The following is a 20,984-nucleotide window of genomic DNA, read 5'->3' on the forward strand; positions in this document are numbered from 1 at the left end:
TGAGTGGTGGTGAGGATAAGAGGTAGGGGTAGAGGACATCCATGGGATGTTTATGAAGATGGAAAGGTAGAATGGAAGTTGGCCAGACATTTCCCAATGTGGCCACGAGGTGTCTCCATAAACAAAGGACAATTCTGGGAATTGTCTAGCTTGAGGACAGCAGAGGGGATGTGCAGATGGAACATTCAGAAATGAGTATTCATAACTCAAGTAATACATCTTTAGGTAAGCAGACACAGAGACAAAGTGTTGGGCTATAAGGCAAGGACTGTGTAGGTGTGCCTTACTCTATGGCTCTGCCTGAATGTGGAGTTAATACTAACAAAATCTAAGCTGACATTGCTTTTCCACTTCTAGCAGTTTTCTATTTCATTTGCTTTTGTTTAAATTAGAAAGCCTAAAGTACTTCTGAACAGTGTAGTTTAAACCAGAGTTTCTTAAACTTTTTCTACTCTTGACCCTTTTTCACCTGAGAAATTTTTACGCAACCCAGGTATATAGATATATGAGATAAATATACAAATCAAACAATAACTATAAATCACAAAGACATTTTTGTGATAATAAATTGCAAAGAAATTTATTTTAAAACAAATCTTTGGTATACATATAATTTAACCATTTACTTAAGATGAAAGCACATTTGCATACCAATGAGATACATGTGCTTGTTTATTTTTACATAAAGAATTAAATCTTGGCAGAATATTTGATACTACAGGACGTAGAGCATCTTCAACAATTTTCAGAGTTGAATGATATATTCATTTTAAAATCATCAACACTGAGAATGTCACTTGCATTAATATGTAGTAGAAAATGGCAGAAGTGTGTTTAGGGCCATTTCAGAAATTGTTGAAAATTCTATCCTAGTCCCAAGTCAAAATTCATTTAACAATTTTGTATGTACAGTAAAAACACTGCAATTCATAGCACAATAGTCTCGAATGTAAGCTGAAGTGTTTCTGGTAGTGTTCATTGACATTGCATGGAATTGTATGTGCAATGCAAAGTGTTCATGATGTATGTTCAGAACCAAGGCTGCAGTGAAGTTGTGGAATGCAATACAGTCAAATGCTGCCAGAGACACCTTGGATTCATTGTGCATTTGATTTTGAATCAATTTTTGGTTGTTGTGACTTCAGAGACTTTTTACTATTGCCAAATTTTTTGAGACCCTCACATGTAGTTATGCAACCCCATATGTGGTCATGTCCCACAGTTTAAGAAGTGCTGGTTTAGACTACTGTGAGAAGAACAATGAGTTCATTATGATCATCCACACAATAATCTTGATGACAGAAAAAAATATTGATTTGGGATATTGATTTAGAATAAGATTTGTAGTCACTCTAGCTAAAGTCCCTCAAAAAAATAGGTGACATACAACACCATCTCTACACTTTATTTTGGGGGAAGGGTGCTTAGATTACCTGATCCTATCTATTTTCCAGAGTCTCAGGGGCTGTGTTATGGGAGCACCATATATAGGACCTCCTTTGGGAATATAGGGATAAAATATGCACAAGGAATCAGTTATCATTACTCTAGAGTGGGAATTTTTTGTATTGTTTCATTTTATTTGAATCAGCATAATACCATTTAAAGTGGCAAGAATTCTATGTACTCTGGCAATCAACATGGGCAATGTTGGAGTTGAATCAGTATTACAAAAGCATTGGGCTCTTAAAGCTGTGTTGAGGGTTCTGGAGGTCCCAATAAAGCTCCTCTCTCTCTAAATCAGGGGTTCTTAACCTGGCATCTGCAGAGTCCTTAGGCATAGAGACAGAGTGATACTGATTTCAGAGGGCATATGAACTTGAAACTGTAAATATTTTTATAATTATATTCCAAAATAATTGGTTTCCCATGTAATCCTATATATTTTATGTTCTGCATTGAAAATATTATTCTGAGAAAGGGTTCACAGGTTTCAACAGACTGTCAAAAGGGGTCCACAACACACACACACACACACACACACACACACACACACACACACACACACACACGGAATCCTTGCTTAGAGAGAGATTCAGAATTTTCCAGGCTGCTCAAATTTTGACTTTCTACTTCTTAAATTCCAAATACTATTTTGAGTATATTTTGTATGTGGTTTAAGAGATTCCTAATGTTGAACTTCCTTCTCAAATGGTATTTCCCTATGACATATTGCTGAAGTTTGAAACTGATTCAAATGCTATAATAAAAACTAGTTATAAAAAGAAATTGGATCAATCTTCATTGCCTTTTCCAAATACTTAAATTTACTATTGAGAATCACGTCAAGAAATGCTTAGTCATGCATATGAACTTACAGGTTTGTATTTCAGGGTGCTCTATTTCTTCCTCGGGTGTTTCATGTGAAAGCTTTTCAACTACAAAGTGAAATACATATAAATGGGTGTGGTCTTTTCATAATCTCAAAAGTCACTTATTGTTAGTATCGCTCATCTTTGAGGAATAGTCATGCTTGGTGGGAGAACAAAAGGTGAAAATTGAAGTTAAAAAAAGAAAAAGTGGGAAAAATAAAAAAATGGGAGAAGATCTTTACAAATATCTACTCATTGACAAATTCTAGCTTCCTGAACATCTTCTACTGTAATTGCTCTATGGTCTTCTTGGAACACAGAACCATGTAATCAATGTCCTTTCATCTTTGAAATTCATCGGTGCCATGGACCACTGAGTTCTGAGTGTGTGGAGAGAAGTGCCTCCTAAAATATTATGCCCCAGAGTAAAAATGTCCTGAAAGCCCAGTGTAATTGCCCTGTCTTGAGAAACTATAAATCAATCTACCACAAGAATCAGTTCTACTTCACAGGGAAATCATTTGAATTTTTTAGAATCAATAAAAATAAAAACTACCTTGTTTGGGCCCTGCTTCAACCTTTTTTCTTCTCTGATCATTTTAGAGACTTTGATGACATCTTACCCTTTGCTGCTTAGGGGTGGGGACCTTAAGACTTGACATACTGACTTTTAACACTTACGATAGGATCGAAGTCTCTTCATACTGTCTCTTAATACTTGATAGCTTTCAGCAGAAAAATTCTTTTTTTTTTCAGTTGTCACTAAAAAAATAAAAATTCTTCAGCAAATTACTTAAGTCCTCATTTTTGGCAAATTTCATTTCCAAGAAACATTCAGTAATAATAACCTACATCTGTATAGAGTTTTAAGGTTGGCTAATTACTCTATGAACATTATCTTATTAATGTCTCACAACAATCATAGATTTTATGCATAACAGTATCTAGGTGACACAGTTGATAGAGTGCCAGATTTGGATTCTGGAAGACTCTTCTTCCTAAGTTCAAAAGTGGCCTCAGCTGTGTGTCCCTGGACAAGTCACTTAACCCTATTTGCCTCAATTTCTTCATCTATAAAATTAACTGGAAAAGGAAATGGTAGACTGCTCTGGTATCTTGGCCAAGAAAACCTCAAATGGGGTCATGAAGAGTTGGATACTACTGAACAACAACAAAATGAATTTAAATAGATACACCATGAGTATAAACAATTTTTGCAGGCATAAACATTCTAATCCAGTCTAGAGCATCATGTAATAGCTAAATTGAGCTAAAAAAATCATTGAACTGGGACCCTGAAAAATTAATTTCAAATCTTAATTTCACCACTTACTAGCTATGGAAACTTAGGTGGGTTATTCAACCTTTCTTCCTTTTAGTTTCTTCTCTTGTGAAATGAGATAATAATATTTTCCTTTTTTTACTTCAGAAGATCATTCTAAGTTTCAGTTGAAGAAATGTATGTGAAAGCACCATAGAAATTTTTATTATATTTCTGGTATCCTTTCTACCTACTTCTCCTAATCTTATTAATCTCATAATTTTAGTAAAAAGGGTAAAATAATAGTAAAGGTCTCAGAGGAATTACAATGAAACTTGTAAAGCAATATTTTTCTGCCTCTTTTCCATAGGACATTTTATGCACCCTTTGTAAATCATATACCTGAGCCTATTCCCATCTAATATCATCACCAAGCTGGTCCTTGATGTATTTATAGATTATTCTCATATAATTTAAAATAGATTGCAAAGTAAGCAGCCAGGTTTGTACTTGTTGATGGTTGCCTTTTTGTTGCAGTCATAAGGTTCAATCATTTTCTACATTTATTTATTTCTCTCTCTCTCTTTTCTTGGTGCTAATAACTTGTTTGAATAGGTCAGGTTGGTGATGTTTTAAGTGTGTTGAACATTTTTCTTATTTCATTTTATCTTTTAGCGTTTATGAATTTTTAATCTTTGCTCTAAAAAATTAATGGTCTGATTACACATAGAAAGCTGATTCAGAAACAACTCCACATCAGTGATGAATCATTTCATTTCTGTTAATAAATATAATCAATTTTATTTTAGTAATGTGCAATGATAATGATACTTATTAATTCTAGCATCTTCAGGCTTTTTCCTTGAAAAAATTGCTCATAATGTCTCAGCATAAGTTATCTTTGTAATCTGCAAGACATTGGTTTTTCTCATTCTTTACTCCTGAACCATATTTTCCATCATACATACATATACATACACATACAATCTCACATATATTCACACACATTCACAATGCCTTCCTTTCAAGATGCCAGTGCGTATGAATGTATATTTAGAGGGAATTAATTTTTTATAGACATCCTCTGCCTCTTCCCCCTCTATATTAGATGTTAATGCATAAGCTGCACTTATTTTCATTATGGTCTTTTTGTAGATGGTTATCACAGGCATTGCAATATCAGATAATCAAATGCCTCATGAAATGATGTTTCTTATCTTCAATGTACAATAAAACTCTGACAACTCCTTAAAAAAGGAGAAAAATGTATACATGATAGAAGGAGAATTCTTACTGTGAATATATGGGGGTTGGTTGGTTGTAAATTATACTTTAAAATCCTTGGAATTCAAATGGACACTTAGCAGGCATCTCACAATACTTCCATGGATTATTAATTTGGATGATTCCTGCGCTCATGCAAATTGTAACCCATTTACCACAAATATTAGTTAACTTACCATAGGTCTGTCAATTGTTGATATTTTTAGGTGATAAATAATCATAAGACTACAGCAAGCTATGATAATAAAATAAGCATTTCTAGAGCTAACCTTGTTACATTTCATAAGGTGAAAATAGTAGGACAAAATGAGTCCTATTTAAGAAGTAGCCTGAACTACAGGATGAATCAGAATAAAAAAGAAATGTAAAATGAATATTAACCTACATGGGGACATATAAAACATGACAGTAAAATCAAATTGTTGTAGACAATCATTATAAGCACAAGCCTATTAACTTTTCCTTTACATAAGTAAATTGTAAAATCTGACATTGTAATGGATCTATGTCATATTCCTAAGTAAAATAAAAGTTCGCACTATTGTTAATGTCGACTATTATCACCTTCAGTGCTTGTGTTACTGTCTTCATTGTAGCTTGGTGAAATAACAGTTTCAGGGAGACCTAAGAACATGAATATATCATTTATTAGAAACATGACATTAATTTCTTTTCAAATATAATAAATTTTTTTATCCTTACATACTCATTTCAGTGAGACAGCTATGACATGCATTTTTTGTTTTAATTTAAAAAATATTTTAGAGGTGTTTTTTATGGAGTTTGCATTTCCATTATATTCTGGGAAATCTCTGTGCCTGGATTATACATACATTAATATTATACTGTTATTATACATGAAAACTTACTTTTACTTGCTTTGTCAAGTTCTTAAGAAGTTCTCTGAAAACAGTCAAAATCATATCAAATAATATGCAAGATACAACATTGGAAGAATGAAAATGAAAGCCCTCTAGGTGCAGTAGTGAAGTAGGAAAAGGAAGGGATAAGTGCAATGACTTGCATAAAGCAAGTAATGAAATGAAAAGATATAATTTCTTTCATCTAGCTGTATGAAGAAAATTAATAGAACATAGGGGCAAGACATTGAGATGGTGAGAATCTTAGAGCCAACAAAGCAAATGTTCCTGCTGTTGCCAAGTGGGTTTTATGCTATGATATCATAAAATGTTAGTAGCTGTGTCACCCTGGGAAAGCCATTTAATCCTATTTGTCTCAGTTTCTTATCTATAAAATGAACTAGAGAAGGAATGGCAAACCACACCAGTATCTTTACCAAGAAATCCCCAAATGTTATCACAAAGTCAGATATGACTGAAATGACTGAATGTCAACAATCATAAAGCCAATATATCATTTCACAATTATTTTAAGATTTTTTTAAATACCAAGTTTAATGATAAGTCAATTAAATTATCTCAGAGGTCATTTTTCCATTTTATTTTTTCTACTAACATTTGCTAAGCTTATATGCAAGGTACTATGCTTAGAGTCAGAGGATATAATGATGAATAAGACATTTGCCTGGCCTCTTATAAGTTAAGGGGATAGAAGATTCAGAGTTAGAAGTGACCTTGTAAGTCATCTAGTCTCATCTGTTCCTTTTTTCAGATAATGAAACTGAGTCATAATATGCCTATGGTCACATGGATTATAAGCAACAGAGCTAGAATCCAAATTTAGGTATTCTGATTCCAAATCCAAAACTTTTGCCATTGACTCAATAACACATAACAAATGTGTAATTATAATACAAAATAGAATGTAGTGTCATCCCAAGTTCTCCAAGAAAGTAGGGACCCCAGAGCTCTTCTGGTGCAATTTATATTTAATTAGAAACTATGGGAGGGTAGAACCAAGATGGCAGAGTAGAAGTGGGGACCTGTCTGAGCTCTCCACCCAAACTCCTCAAAACACCTGTAAAAAGTGACTCTGAACAAATTCTAGAGCAGTAGAAGCCACAAAATGACAGAGTGAAACAGATTTCCAGCCCAAGTCAATGTGAAAAACTAAAAGTAGGTGTCTTTTACACCAGGCTCAGTGCAGAGTACAGTCTAGCTTTGGATGTGCCAGTACAGACGAGACTGGAGCAGGCCTCAGGGCACCAAATCACTGTGCTGGGTTTCCAGACTTCTCAACCCACAAACACCAAAGACAGCTTCAAAGGCCAGTGGAAAAGCTCTCTCACTGAAGTGAGAGAGGAACCTAGTCAGACCCTAGCCCCAGCTCCAGCACCAGGATGGTCGATAGATAGTGCGAGAATCAAGCCGATGATCTGGGTCACAGTACTGGGTGGCAACCCTGGGGCAAGGAGTGCTGGCAGAACTGGTGGCAGCTGTAGAAAGGAAATCCTGCTCACAGATCCAGGTCAGAAAAGAGTGTTTGTGGTTGTTCACAGACCACAGTGCAGGCCAGGAGAGAAATAAACACCTATCCTTTGATCATACAACTTTGTAGGAGCTGAGAATTTATAGTCCCTGGAGATATCTCTGAAAGCAGTTGAACAAAGCCCCTGAAATTTGGGGCAGGGCACCTTCCTCTTAACAAGGAGGTCAGAGGTCAAGTAATTGGCTGGGAAAATGACCAAAATGGGAAAAAAATAAGACTACAGAAGGTTATTTTCTTGGTGCAAAGATATTTTTTCACAATGAGGAAGATCAAAGCATACAACCGGAGGAAGACATTGTTACATTCAAAGCCTCTAAGAAAAATATGAAATGGTCTCAGGCCATGGAAGAGGTCAAAAAGGATTTCAAAACTGAAGCAAGAGTAGTAGAGGAAAAATTGGGAAGAGAAATGAGAGCAATGTATGAAAATACTGAAAAATGAGTCAACGGCTTGCTAAAGGAGACCCAAAAAAATGCCAAAGAAAATAACACCTTTAGAAATAGACTAACCCAAATGGTAGAAGAGGTTGAAAAAGTCAATGAGGAGAAGAATGCCCTAAAAAACACCAATCCAAAAGCTCACTGAAGAAAATGATTCCTTCACAATCAGAATGGAACAAATGGAAACTAATGACTTTATGAGAAATCAAGAAATTATAAACCCAAACCAAAAGAATGAAAAAAATAGAAATATCTCATTGGAAAAACAACTGACCTGGAAAATAGATCCAGGAGAGATAATTTAAAAATTATTGGTCTACCTGAAAACCATGATGAAACAAAGAGCCTAGACATCATCTTCTAAGAAATTATCGAGGAAAACTGTCCTGATATTCTGGAACCAGAGGGTAAAATAGAAATGAAAAGAGTTTACCTATCATCTCCTGAAAGAGATCCCAAAAGGAAAGCTCCTAGGAATATTGTAGCCAAATTCCAGAGGTTCCAGGTCAGGGAGAAAATATTACAAGTAGCCAGAAAGAAACAATTCAAGTACTGTGGAAACACAATCAGAATGACACAGGATTTAGCAGCTTCTACACTAAGGAATCAGAGGGCTTGGAATATGATATTCCAGAGGTCTAAGGAGCTAGGATGAAAACCAAAAATCACCTACCCAGCAAAACTGAGTATAATACTTCAGGGGAAAAATGGAATTTCAATGAAATAGAGACATTCCAAGCATTCTTGCTGAAAAGATCAGAGATGAATAGAAAAAATTGACTTTCAAATAAAAATATTAAGAGAAGCATAAAAAGATAAACAGGAAAGATAACTCATAAGGGATTCATTAATGTTTAACTACTTACATTCCTACTTGGAAAGAAGATATTTGTAACTCATGAGACCTTTCTAACTCAGTATTAGGGTAGCTAGAGGAAATAGGTATGTGTGTGTGTGTGTGTGTGTGTGTGTGTGTGTACATATATATAATATATGTGTGTTTATGTATATATGTGTGTATTATATATGTGTAGGTATATATGTGTGTATACATATATACATGCACATATGTGTATGTACACGCACATGCATGTACACATATATACACACATACGCATATCCATACACATATATTATATATAGAGAGAAAGAGACAGAGGGCATAGGGTGAGTAGAATATGAAGGGAGGATACCTAAAAAATAAAATTAAGTGTTGAGAGGAATGTAATGGGAGAAAGAGAAAGGGAGAGGTAGAACATAGTAAAGACTCTCACATAAAAGAGTCAAGAAACAGCTTTTACAATGGATGAGAAGAGGGGGGAGCTGAGAGGGAATAAGTGAGCCTTACTCACATTGGATTTGGCTTAAGGAGGGAATAACACACACTAAACTGATTATGGAAATCTATTTTACCTTACAGGAAGGCTGGGTGGAGAGGGGAGGATAATAGAAGGGACAGCAGATAGGGGGAAGGGATAATCAGAAGCAAACACTATTGTGGGGGGACAGGTCAAGGGAGAGAGTGGAATAAATGGAGGGCAGGACAGGATAGAGGGAAAGGTGAGTAGCCTTTGGCAACATCACTGTAATGGAAGTGTTTTACATGGCTGTTCATGTATGACCTATATTGAATTGCTTGTTTTCTCAATGAGAATGAGGAGGGAGGAGGGAAGGGAGAGAATATGGAACTCAAAGCTTTAAAAATAAATGTAAAAAATTGTTTTTGCATACAACTAGAAACTAAGTTATACAGGCAATGGAGTATAGAAATCTATCTTGTCCTACAGGAAAATAGAGGCAAGGGGGATGGGAGAAGTGGGAGTGACTGAAGAAAGAGCAGACTGGGGAAAGGGGTGGTTGGGGTGCATGCTGTCTTGGGTTGTGGGGAGGGGAGAGATGGGGAGAAAAATTGGAATTCAAAATCTTGTGGAAGTGAATGCTGAAAATTGAAAATAAATAAATTATACTAAAATTTTTTTTTGAGAAAAAGAAACTGTGGACAAATGATAATCCTGGCTCTCCTTGAAGACCTTCAGTGAGATGAGACTCCTTAACTTCCAAAGAATTCCATTCCATTTTTTGGTGGCTATACTTGTTAGGAAACTTTCCCTTTTATTTAGTTGAAATTTTCTCTAGTTCTTTAGATCTGCTCTCAATGACCAAACTCCTTCCAACCTCAAGGCTAATACTTCTTCCATTGTGGCTCTTCAAAAATGTATAAAAATCTGTCATGTTTACCCTTTATTCTTTTTTTACCTAAGTATCACTTATTCCTTCTACTGATTGAATTTATTAAGCCCCTGCTCATAGACTTGCATAGAGCCTACCCTGCCTCCTGATGTTGTCAGTTCCTGGGAGAGTATCCTCATTACTCTTGCCCTGAGAGAAAGGGGACTGCCCAACAGAAATGCTTCACTGAGGTATACAGGTATACCTGGCTCAGACTTTATGTCTACCAATACACCTATTGTGCACAATGTAATCTGCTATGTGAAGGGTGTACAGAGACAAAGTACATAAGTCCTTAAGAAATTTGCATTCTTTTGGCGGGTTATGACCATACATTGTAATTTCAGGAAGAAGAGTATTTGCTAGTAGGGGCAGTGGATAAAGCATTGTGAAAATATACCACCTGAAATGAAGCTTAAAGGGAAACTAGAAGGATTCTAGGATTGAAAGGAGAAAGGAATGCTTTCTAGTCATGAGGGAGGAAAGGCTATGTTAAAATATGGTGGCCAGAAATTAATTTAAGAAATAATCTTCTTGAGCTACAATGTAGACTGCTTGAAGAGAAATAGTTTGAGGTAAGACAAATGGGAGCTTGAAGGCAAAGGGAATAAAATTTGCATTTTGAACTAGATGCAACGAGGAGTCACTGAAAATTTGTGAGCAATAGAGTGCCATGACCAGACCTGTGCCTGACAAAGATTATTTTGGCAGCTATAAGGAGGGTAGATTAGAAAAGGAAGAGAATAAAACAAGGAGACTAATAAGGAGGCTATTATAAATATAATATATGTTATGTAATATGTATACATAATACATATTATAATAAATATATTATATGGATAAAACCTTAACTATGGCTGGTAATCTCTCTGGGTGAAGAGAAGGGGAGGGGTACTAGGTGGTGCTGTGGATAGAGTGCCAGACCTGAAGTCAGGAAGAACTGAATTCAAATCCAGTCAAACACTTATTAGTTGTGTGATTCTGGGCAAGTCACAAGTCTGTTTGTCTCAGTTTTCTCATCTGTAAAGTGAGCTAAAAAAGGAAAATACAAACCATTCCAGTATCTTTTCTAAGAAGATCCCAAGAAGGGTCATGAAGAGTCAGGCATAACTGAGACGACTAAACAGCAATAATAGTTTTTCAGGTGAGAGGTGCAGAAAGGCTTCCCAAAATGTAGTGCCTAAAAAAGGTGCAAATAAAATACTAGAAATCTGAGGAGGGGAGGATTATATCTGGTCATGGGGAGCAAGGAAAGCTTCACAAAGGAACACATGCTTGACCTAGATCATGAAAGATAATAAAAGTTAGTCAATCAATCAATAAACCTGTATTAAGCACCTATGTGCAAAGCACTATGCTAAACACTGGCAATAGAAAAAATGGCAAAAGATAGTCCCTAACCTCAAAGAGTCCAGAATCTAAAAGGAGAGACAACAAGCAAACAAATACAAACAAACTCTATACAGGATAAAAAGGAAAAACTTCCTGTAGAAGACGGAATTTTAGTTAGGACTTAAAGTTTATTAGAAAGTGGTTTGAATGAGAAAAGAATTATGACAGCAAGCCAAGGAAGCCAGAAGGCAAGGATGAGGAGGGAGAACATTCCAGGAGTAGAGGACAGTCAGAGAAAATGCCTGGAGAGGGAAGATGGAATGTCTTCCTCACAGAGCAAGGAGATCCCTGTCACTGGATAGAAATGTGAGAAGGTGTGGAAAAGACTGGCATGGTAGGAGAGGACTAGGTTATGAAGGCCACACCAAACAGAGTATTTGTATTTGTGTTCCATCCTGGAGATAATAGGAAGTTACTGGAGTTTATTGAGTAGGGTAGTGGGGAGGGATGATGGACCTGTGCTTTAGAAAAACCACTTCAGTGACTGAATGGAGAATGGTTTGGAATGGGGAGAAACTAGGAGTAGGCAGACCCACCAGCAGGTTATTGCAATTGTCTCACTGCCACATTCAATGTGACACCTCACACAAGGGCCTGCACCAAAGTGGTATCATTGTCAGAGGAGAAAAAGGGGCATATTCATGAGATTTTTGCAAAGATGGAAACAGATTAGATACAAGAGATGAGAAATGGAGAGAAATCAAGGATGACCCCTACATCAGGAGCTTAAGGGTCTAGAAGGATAGAGTTGCCCTCTATAGTTATATGGAAGTTCAGAATGGGGAAAGGTTTGGAGGAAATATAATCAGTTCCATTTGGACATATTGAGTTAAATATGTCTACTGGATATCCTGATTAAGATGTCTGAAAGGAAGTTGGAGATACAAGATTGGAGGTCAGCAAAGAAGTTAGGGCAGGTTAGGTAGGTTTGAGAATCATTAGCATGCACATGGTAACTAAATAAGGTGAAGATAACCATAGGAGGGTGCTGATGGTGGGTTACGTAATCAGGGACAATGCAGAGTAAGGGTTCTGTCATGGGGCAATTGTTTTCATGACAACAGAGATAATTGACATGGTTCCAGGAGTAAGGCACAATGGAAAAGGAGAGTCAACAGAGTAAGCTCTACAAAGCAGTGGCAGAAATCACATGGGAGAAAGTCTACATTTGCATGAGGAACCTAGAGAAAAGAGAGAGATGAGATATTTATAGGGACTATGAATCAGATAATGAGTGTCTAGAGTAGACAGAAAGAGTAAAGAGAATGAAAGAAATCCTTTTTGGAAAGGGGAGCAAAAAAAATGAAAATTTAAAAACTAATGAACAGGACTAGTTGAAGGAGACGAGAGGAATAAAGGATCTACTTAACTGAGAAGAAAAAAGCAAGGAGAAGAATTATATAATCAGATAAAAGCAGGAGAGAAAAAGGAATTTCTTCAATGGGAAAAGGGTAACATGAGAGGTGGGGCGAGTAGGTTAGGAGAAGAAAGCTAGGGAGGATCAGTGCCACCTTAAAAAAAGATTAAAGTAAAATAATTGAAGGAACATTAATACTGTATTTACAGAAAAGAAGGGAAAATCATAACAAAAATTTTAGAGATGGAGGAAAATAAAAACTGACTCATAACTTTAAATGTGAATAGATTAAACAATCAATAAAATGAAAAAGAGTGACAGTTTGGATAAGAAAACAAAACCCTAATGTTGCTGACAAAAGCAAGTGTAAAAATCAGACATACAAAAAATAAAGTCAAGGGGATGGAAAAAAATTTCTATACAATAAGTGAATCTAGAAAGCAGAAATTGCCATCATACTCGCTTACAAAGCAAAAAAATTTTCAAAAAAAAGGGATTAACAAGAAAACTATATTATGCTGAAAGAAATCATAGATAACAACGCAATGTCAGTGATAAACTTGTACACTCAAAATGTCTTAGCATTTAAATTTATAAAGACATAAAAAGTAACACAATTGTGACAGGGGACATTAATTTCCCTTGCTGAGTTTTGGATCTGACATCCAAAGATGGGCAAAAGGGAAAATATGAAACTGAACAAATTGCTGGAAAGACTTGAGTTAAAAAACTTATGGTATCATCTAAATGGGATAGCAAAAGAATATACATATTTCTTAATACCCCATGAAACTTTTATACTAGTACCCAGAGATATTGCATATAAAAAGACAAAAATAATTAATACATCCTTTACAGACCATAAGGACAACTAAGTGACACAGTGGATACAGTGCTGGGCCTGTAAAGGCAGTTAAATTAGAATCTTTTGTTGCTTCTGTTTTACTAAAAGTGCCTCTGATTGAATAATGTGATTGGTGAGGATCTTTCCCACCTACTGATGGGCCTGCCTGTTGTGGGAAGCTTGATTAGGGGAGTTGTTTTGTAGGAGGGTCCCAAGTACTTTTTTTTTTTCTGTTGAGGCCCTCTGGCTCTAAAAAATGTCTAAATATTCTGAGGGTGAGGTTTTATTTGGGAGCTTTCTGACTGGGAGACTCTGGGAAGTCGTTGTTAACCCCTTGACAGTTGCTTTCCTTTTATGAATGCAGATCTAAGAACCTGTGGTAGCAGGTCCCCCTGTGTATGTTGGGGTGCTTACTGATACAAAAACCCATCTTCTTGAGTTCAAATCTGGCCTCAAACAGTAGCTGTCTCACTCTCAGCAAATCACTTAACCCCATTTGCCTCAGTTTCCTCATCATTAAAATGAGCTAGAGAAGGAAATGGTAAACCACTCCAGTGTCTCTGCCAAGGAAACCCCAAATGGGGTCGCAAAGAGCTGGACATGACTGAAAAATGACTGATCAACAGAACATAATGCGGTAGAAGTAAAAATGGGCTCAGGCACCACAAACGGAGATACAACAATTTCAGTGGGTGCACAACAACTGAGAGAGGACTGTATAATTATATTGTTGTTCAGTAAGAAGAATGACTGTGAGATTCTTTGGAAGATTTATATGAACTTTTGTGAAGTGAGGTAAACAGAACCAAGGAAACAATGTACATAATTACTACAATAATGCAAACAAAAAGAACACTAAAGGTCATCAAATTCAGACTAACTGCAAGAACCAGTCTTGTTCCTGGAAAGAAGAATGACAAATAATGCTATCTTCCCCATACAGGTGAGGAACTATGGCAGTAGAATGCTTCATTTTTCAGGCAGACATGATCATTTTGTTGGTCAGTTTTGCTGAACCTTTTGTCCCCTTATTACAAGGAAAGATTCAGTAGGGGAGGGTGCCATATAGGGAAATGACTATGTATAAAAAAACCCATTCATTTATAAAACTTTAAAATTTGGCTTTATGTATGTTTTATATTTTTATCACATGTTATGTGTCAGAATCATTTGTGCATATGTTTTATCCTGATACTGGAATGCACTTTTGATGAGGACAGTGATTATTATGTATTACCTAGATTATGTCCTAGTCTCTAGTTAAGTCCTCTGAATTCAGTATGTGTTTACAAATATTAATGGAATTGAATGTCCACTGTGGAGGATTAGCTGATGGAGTGAGAGATGGGAGTTACTGAGAGGCAATACTGGTACTTCTAATCCTGGGTCTTTACTAGTTGGCTGTGTGACTTTGGGCAAACGATTTCACCTCTCAGTGGTTCAGTTTTCTCATCTGAAGAATAAGATGGTTTCTAAAATCCTTTCCAACTTGAAAATTCTTTGATTTTCTATTCCTAAGAATCTAATTTTTATTAAATTTAAAATTAGGGAAAGATAAAATAAAATATTTTAAAATTTTATATTAGGACCCAGATTAATATTTTTAAACCAAAACTCAATTTATGAGCATAATATACACATCTAATTTTGAAGTTTAAATCTTTCATAATTTAGAATGTGTAAAAAATGAAAAGCAGTTATGTAGTTTGTCCAGAGGGAGAAAAGATGTTTTCAATTAATAATGTTAGAAATTCTTATCCTCTGACTCTTTCAGCTACTATTTTTATGACCTTGGGCAAGACATTTCTGCTTTCTATGTCTGTTTTCTCATATTTAATATGAAGAGGTTGAATACTAGATGACTTCTAAGATTCCTACCAGCACTAAATCTTTCATACTATGATTCTCTGACTCTTCATAAGATCAGTAAGAACAGAAATCTGAGCTATAAACCATTATTCTGATCAGATATCTTAGTTGCTCTGTAAATTAATTGACAAATTTGTTGCTATACCAATAAAACTACCAAAGAATTACTTTTTGAAATTGAATGAATGATTACAAAACTCATCTGGAGGAACAAAAGGTTGTGAATGTAAAGAGAAATAATGAGAGGGGTGGGGAAGAAGTAGGAGGAATGGGGTCTTAGTAGTGCCAGATGACAAAGAAGTAAAAATCAGTGTTATTTGAAACTGGCCACAAAATATAGAAAATTTATTCAGTGGAACAGTTTAGGTAGATAAAATCCAAGAGCAACTGAAATCAGGGTCAAGGCCTCAATATCTGGCAAAAAAGGGCAAAGAAAATTAAAAAGCATTCTGGGAAAAATTAGGCTTATATCAACATTTCATAGCACATTCAAATAGATACATGACCTACATGTGAAAGATCACAGCATGAGCAAGTTAGAGGACCAAGGAAGAAAATACATTTTACAACGATGAATAAGGGATGAATTAATAATTAAACATGGCTGAGATAAGATCGCAAGTGGTCTTTGATCTGCTATTGGTAAAAAGAGATTGAAGACAGAGGGAAAAGATAAAGTATTTATTACAAACTCTTTTTCTTGGTAGCAAAAAACTGGAAACAGAATGGATGCCCATCATTTGAGGTATGGCTAACCATGTCAAGCTATAAAACTGTACTAGATTATTATTATACCAAATGAAAAGACAAAAAGTACTTATTTAGAGAAACCTTGGAAAACCTGAATAAACTAATGAAACGTGAAGCCAGCAGCACCAGCAGTACTATTTATACAACGACCCTGATGTTTATAAAGAACAGCTTTGCAAGTCTTCAGTGACCAACCACAACTTCAAAAGACTACTGATGAAGCATGTTTACCACTTCTAAGTAGTGAAAACAACTCATGATTCAATTGTCCATTTGTATTTAGATTTAGCTCTTTAATTCAATGATTCATTGTTACCTGATCCAAAGAACTATCTATTTATTTATTGTCATAGTTAATCTTGAGCAAAAACGACTTCCTAAAATGCTCTACTAAAATGCTCCATGGGGGCTAAATATTTGATATTTTTACACATAATTTAATGGCTCAGAGTTATCTGAGCCATTAACAAGATTAATTAAAATGAGCAGCTAGTTGGCACAGTGGATAGAGCGCCTAGCCTGGTAGTTAGTTGGACCTGAGTTCAAATCTGACCTCAGACACTTACTTGCTTATGATCCCAGAGAGGTCACTCAACCCTGATTGCCTTATTTTCTTCATCTATAAACTGAGTTAGAGAAGGAAATGGCAAATCATTCTAATATTTTTACCCAGAAAACCCCAAATGGGATCAAGGAAGAGTTGGACACAACTGAAAAACGACTGAACTTAGACAAGATATTGTAAGAGAAGTCATTGCTAAAATCAGTGGGCAAATCAAACAATTATTTTTTAAAGGACAAGTCAGCTTTAAGACCAAAAGCTAAAATTAGGTACACAAGTACAGATCACTATGTGTACCTACAAAGTAAAACATCTAATTCCTAACAGAAAATAATACTTTGTGAAAAGCAAATGTTCTGTGGTTATTGTTCATATCACACACAAAGCACATGGTTGTGACTATATAATTATTGGACAGTCTTTGAAATATTTTGCCAGGTATTAAAAAGAAGAAAATTCATTATTAGATATCCTTCATGTTCTTGACAGCCTTTCTCAATTTTCTATTTTCTCATTTGCTCCTCTTTCCTACTCTCTTTATTCCTCTTCTCTTCTTTCACTCACCTTTCTATCTTAAAGGACAAATGTCAGCTCCTATGTCAAAGGAGCAATAATTAAAACAAGGTCACCCATAGGCCAGAGTGTTAGGAGGTGTTGGGTATTTAGCCTCTTTCTTCTTGGTGAGGCAGGATGGCATAGTGGAAAACACAATGGATTTGGAATTAGAGGACCTAGATTTGAATCCTGGGAATTTACTTTCTCTCAAGCCTTCTCATTTGTTTAATGAATTGGATCTCATGCTTCATCGAGTCTATTATGCCACATAAGGACTATGTTTACATGTTTAGCAACAGAATATTCTAGAACAACTCCAGCAAACACTAATGGCCGATCTAATGACCTGCATCTACTCAGAGCTAAAAAGGTGACAGCCATTTCTCGGTCTTATTTCAATGTCAGCATGCAAGAAGGATCACTGCTGAAAGTTTCTATTGTAGTCTTTCTCTGTTAGTTCTACCTCGCTTGAAAATAAAATAGCAAACGACTCAAAAGATTCATTTCTATATATTTTTACCACCTTCTATTTTTAAGAAATCCACTTGTTTCTTTACCTCAGTGAAGTAGTAAAATGCTTGTAATTGAAAAATAAAAATTAAAAAAAATAAGCCAAACTTTCCTCTGCCCTGCAGTTAATGAGTTAAAAGTAGAAATTCCCTCACATTAGAAAGCAGCGATCTAGAACCAGAAAGGACCTGGCTGACCCTCATTTTATGGGTAAGGACCCAGGGAGATGAAGTGACTAGGCCAAATTCACACAGAGGAGGAATTAAAGTCAAGGTCCTCCCACTTCAGGCCCAGCACTCTTTCCGCTGCACTCTGCCGTCTCAGAAAATACAGTTGCTCATCTTCCTTCTCTACTATTAATGTAGAAGATTTAACCCAAACAGGAGCTCACCTATTACACTGCCGAACTTTTTGCTAATCCCTGGGGGGGGAAGTCCAAATAAAAAAATGATCAAAAAGAAATTCATAGGGAAAATTATGACTTATCTGATTATTCTCTTGGATCTGCCTAGAGCTTTCTTTGTATTTCTCAAAGCATTCCTTTACTCAGCCAGAACACTGTGACATCACCACTCAATGGAAGTTAGAATGTAGAGGGAGATAAGTTTGAGTCAAGACTATTTTACACTCAGTGATTTCTTTTATTCTTTATTAATTTGGGACAGAATGTATATGAATTAATAAGAGGAAATATATCTGAATGAAAACTCGATTTCAGCCTTTTCACTGAAAACATTAATAATAATGAATTAGGAATGGTTGTTTTTCAGTTTTCAAAACTTTTTAGTTCTGTACATCCTTTGGACAAGTGACAATTGAAATAATTATCTTTTAAAAATAATCAGAAATGATAGGTTTATGCTTAAGAAGGTCTCACTCATGCACATGCCCCTACTTTTCCTTCAGGAAAAAAAGTCTTGAATAATTCACTGAAATTTTTAAGTTACTTAGTCCTATTTTGTTGTTTTTGCTCAGGTATTTTCAGTCATATTTGACTGTGACACAATTTGGGATTTTCTTGGCAGAGATACCGGAGCAGTTTGCCATTTCCTTCTCTAGCTCATTTTACAGATGGGGAAATGAGGCAAGAAGGGTTAAGTGACTTGCCCAGAGTTATGCAGCTACTAATTATCTGAGGCCAGATTGGAACTCAGGAAGAGAAGTCAGGGGCTGGCATTCTATTCACTGGGCCACTTAGCTTTTCCACTTAGTCCTGTAATATCTAAGAAAAGATACTTGTCTTATAAAAGATAATCAAATTTCTTCAAGTGTAAATATAGATATGTGTACATAGAAAGATAAAATGAGCAATAATGCCAGATTTTAGGTATGAAGAGAGCCTGTTTTAACATCCTAAATGTCTTATCAGTTGTCACCAAAAGACCAAGGAAAATCTTGGGTCAAGCATCATTTACGATCTACAGGGACACCAGTATCAGAAGAAACAATGAATTTAGGGTAGCTTGTGAATAATGATTTCCAATGATTTGTTCTTGCTTAGTCATTCAGTCATGTCCAACCCTTCATGATATGCTGGCATATACTGTCCAGGAGATTTTCTTGGCAAAGATCCTGGAGTGGTTTGTCATATCTTTCTCCAGTGGATTAAGGCAAACATAAGTTAAGTGACTCGCCCAGGGTCACACAGCTAGCAAGTATCTGAGCTCAGATTTGAACTCAAGTCTTCCTGATTCCAAGTTCAACATTCTATCCACTGAGCCATCAAGCTGCCTTTCAGCTCTCTCATGATAACTTTAACTAATTCAATGTCATTCTAAATATACAGGGCTCATAGACTTATGGATAGATATAGAATGCACATTTAAATTTTTTTTATTTTTATTAATGTTTTTATATAAAATTTATTTCCAACTATCTCTCTCCCCCCCTTACTCAGTGAACCATTTTTTGTAACAAAGATTAAAAATGAAAAGGGTAGGGGAAAAAAATTCAGCAAAACTAACCATTCTGCTGTCATGGTCCTCCTACCTCCCCAGTGAGGGAGGTATCAGAGGATCATAGAGTGAGAGCAAGGAAGGACCTTAGTGGCCATCTAGTCCATCTCCCTCATTTCACAGACGAGAACCAAGAAGGAGGAGTTACTTGTACAAATTCATCTGGTCAGAATGGGATTTGAATTCAGGTCCTTTGCCTAGAGCCAGCTCTTTTCACTGCATCAAGTAGGTACCTCCATTTATTTCTCATCGCACTAGCAAATGTTTTATATTTGCTCATACATAAAATACATTTTATATATGAGGTATCATCTAGGCATTTCCGTGACTTAAAATACATAACAAAAAAGTAGGTGATCTGCAATTCACTCAACACATAATTATTATTTGTTTTGTATGATTTTGAGCAGTGAGAAACCTTAAGATTTACATAGTACAAGCTCTTAAATTTCCATAAGATGCAGAATGAGGGTGAACTAAGATCTCATAGGTATTAAATAAAAAAGTTAGGATTCAAACTCAAGTAAGTCTTCTGACTCTAAAGTTAGTACCTAAATTTACATACAATTTAAATTTTAATATATATATTTGCATGCAACATACCCTATGCTAGATGTAAGAAAAGATACATAAAAAACAACACACCATAAGTTAGATCTCAGTGAATTTACATTCTAAATGTTAGGATCTATACATAAATTGCCATGAAAGAAATTAGTACACAGTAAAAGCATAAGAGGAGTACTAGTGATGCTATTAGTTCAGATATGGGTGAGATCACTATGGGCTGTAGAACTCAGAAAAGAAAGTTATTGTCACTCAAGTTCTTGTTATTGTCTAATGGTTCAACATCAGAAACTGATGTGACTTTATCAAAGGAAATGACATTAAAATAGCGGCATTAACACCTCTTTTGGCCCTGTGCCCCAAATATCATGGGAATCTTGTGATTTACAGCTGAAATCTTCTATCTGTGTTGTTACCCACATTAGGGTGTGAGGTCCTTGAAAGCTAGGACTGCCTTAATTTTCTGTTGATATCTTCAGAGCCTTATACATAATAAACAATTACCAAGTGGAAACTGAAAAAAGTGTATGTTTCTCAGCCATATATGACACTTTTACTGAAACTGATTTACAGAAAAGTATAATTATTAAATTTCTCCCTTTTCTTCCCACAGAGTCATTTATTATGGCTTTTTATAATCAATTATAATAGATTCAAAATCAATTTTAATTTATAATCAATAGAGAGT

The 20,984-nt window shown here is 35.6% G+C and overlaps 1 protein-coding gene across 1 annotated transcript in view; it reads right to left on the bottom strand.

The window, feature by feature from the left end:
* EQTN (equatorin) overlaps nt 1–18,346 on the bottom strand; it is a 32,985-nt gene extending 14,639 nt beyond the window's left edge. Inside the window, exons 1-4 of the mRNA XM_072612525.1 lie at nt 18,166–18,346; nt 5,422–5,481; nt 2,994–3,074; nt 2,319–2,378 (exon numbers count right to left, since the gene is read on the bottom strand). Of these exons, the coding sequence (XP_072468626.1) occupies nt 2,319–2,378; nt 2,994–3,074; nt 5,422–5,481; nt 18,166–18,241 (277 nt within the window). The 5' untranslated portion in view covers nt 18,242–18,346. The remainder of the gene's footprint in view (nt 1–2,318; nt 2,379–2,993; nt 3,075–5,421; nt 5,482–18,165) is intronic.
* Nucleotides 18,347–20,984: the final 2,638 nt, after the last annotated feature.

Source organism: Notamacropus eugenii, chromosome 1 (genome assembly GCF_028372415.1).
Source record: "Notamacropus eugenii isolate mMacEug1 chromosome 1, mMacEug1.pri_v2, whole genome shotgun sequence".
In the NCBI taxonomy this organism is placed as follows: Eukaryota; Metazoa; Chordata; class Mammalia; order Diprotodontia; family Macropodidae; genus Notamacropus; species Notamacropus eugenii.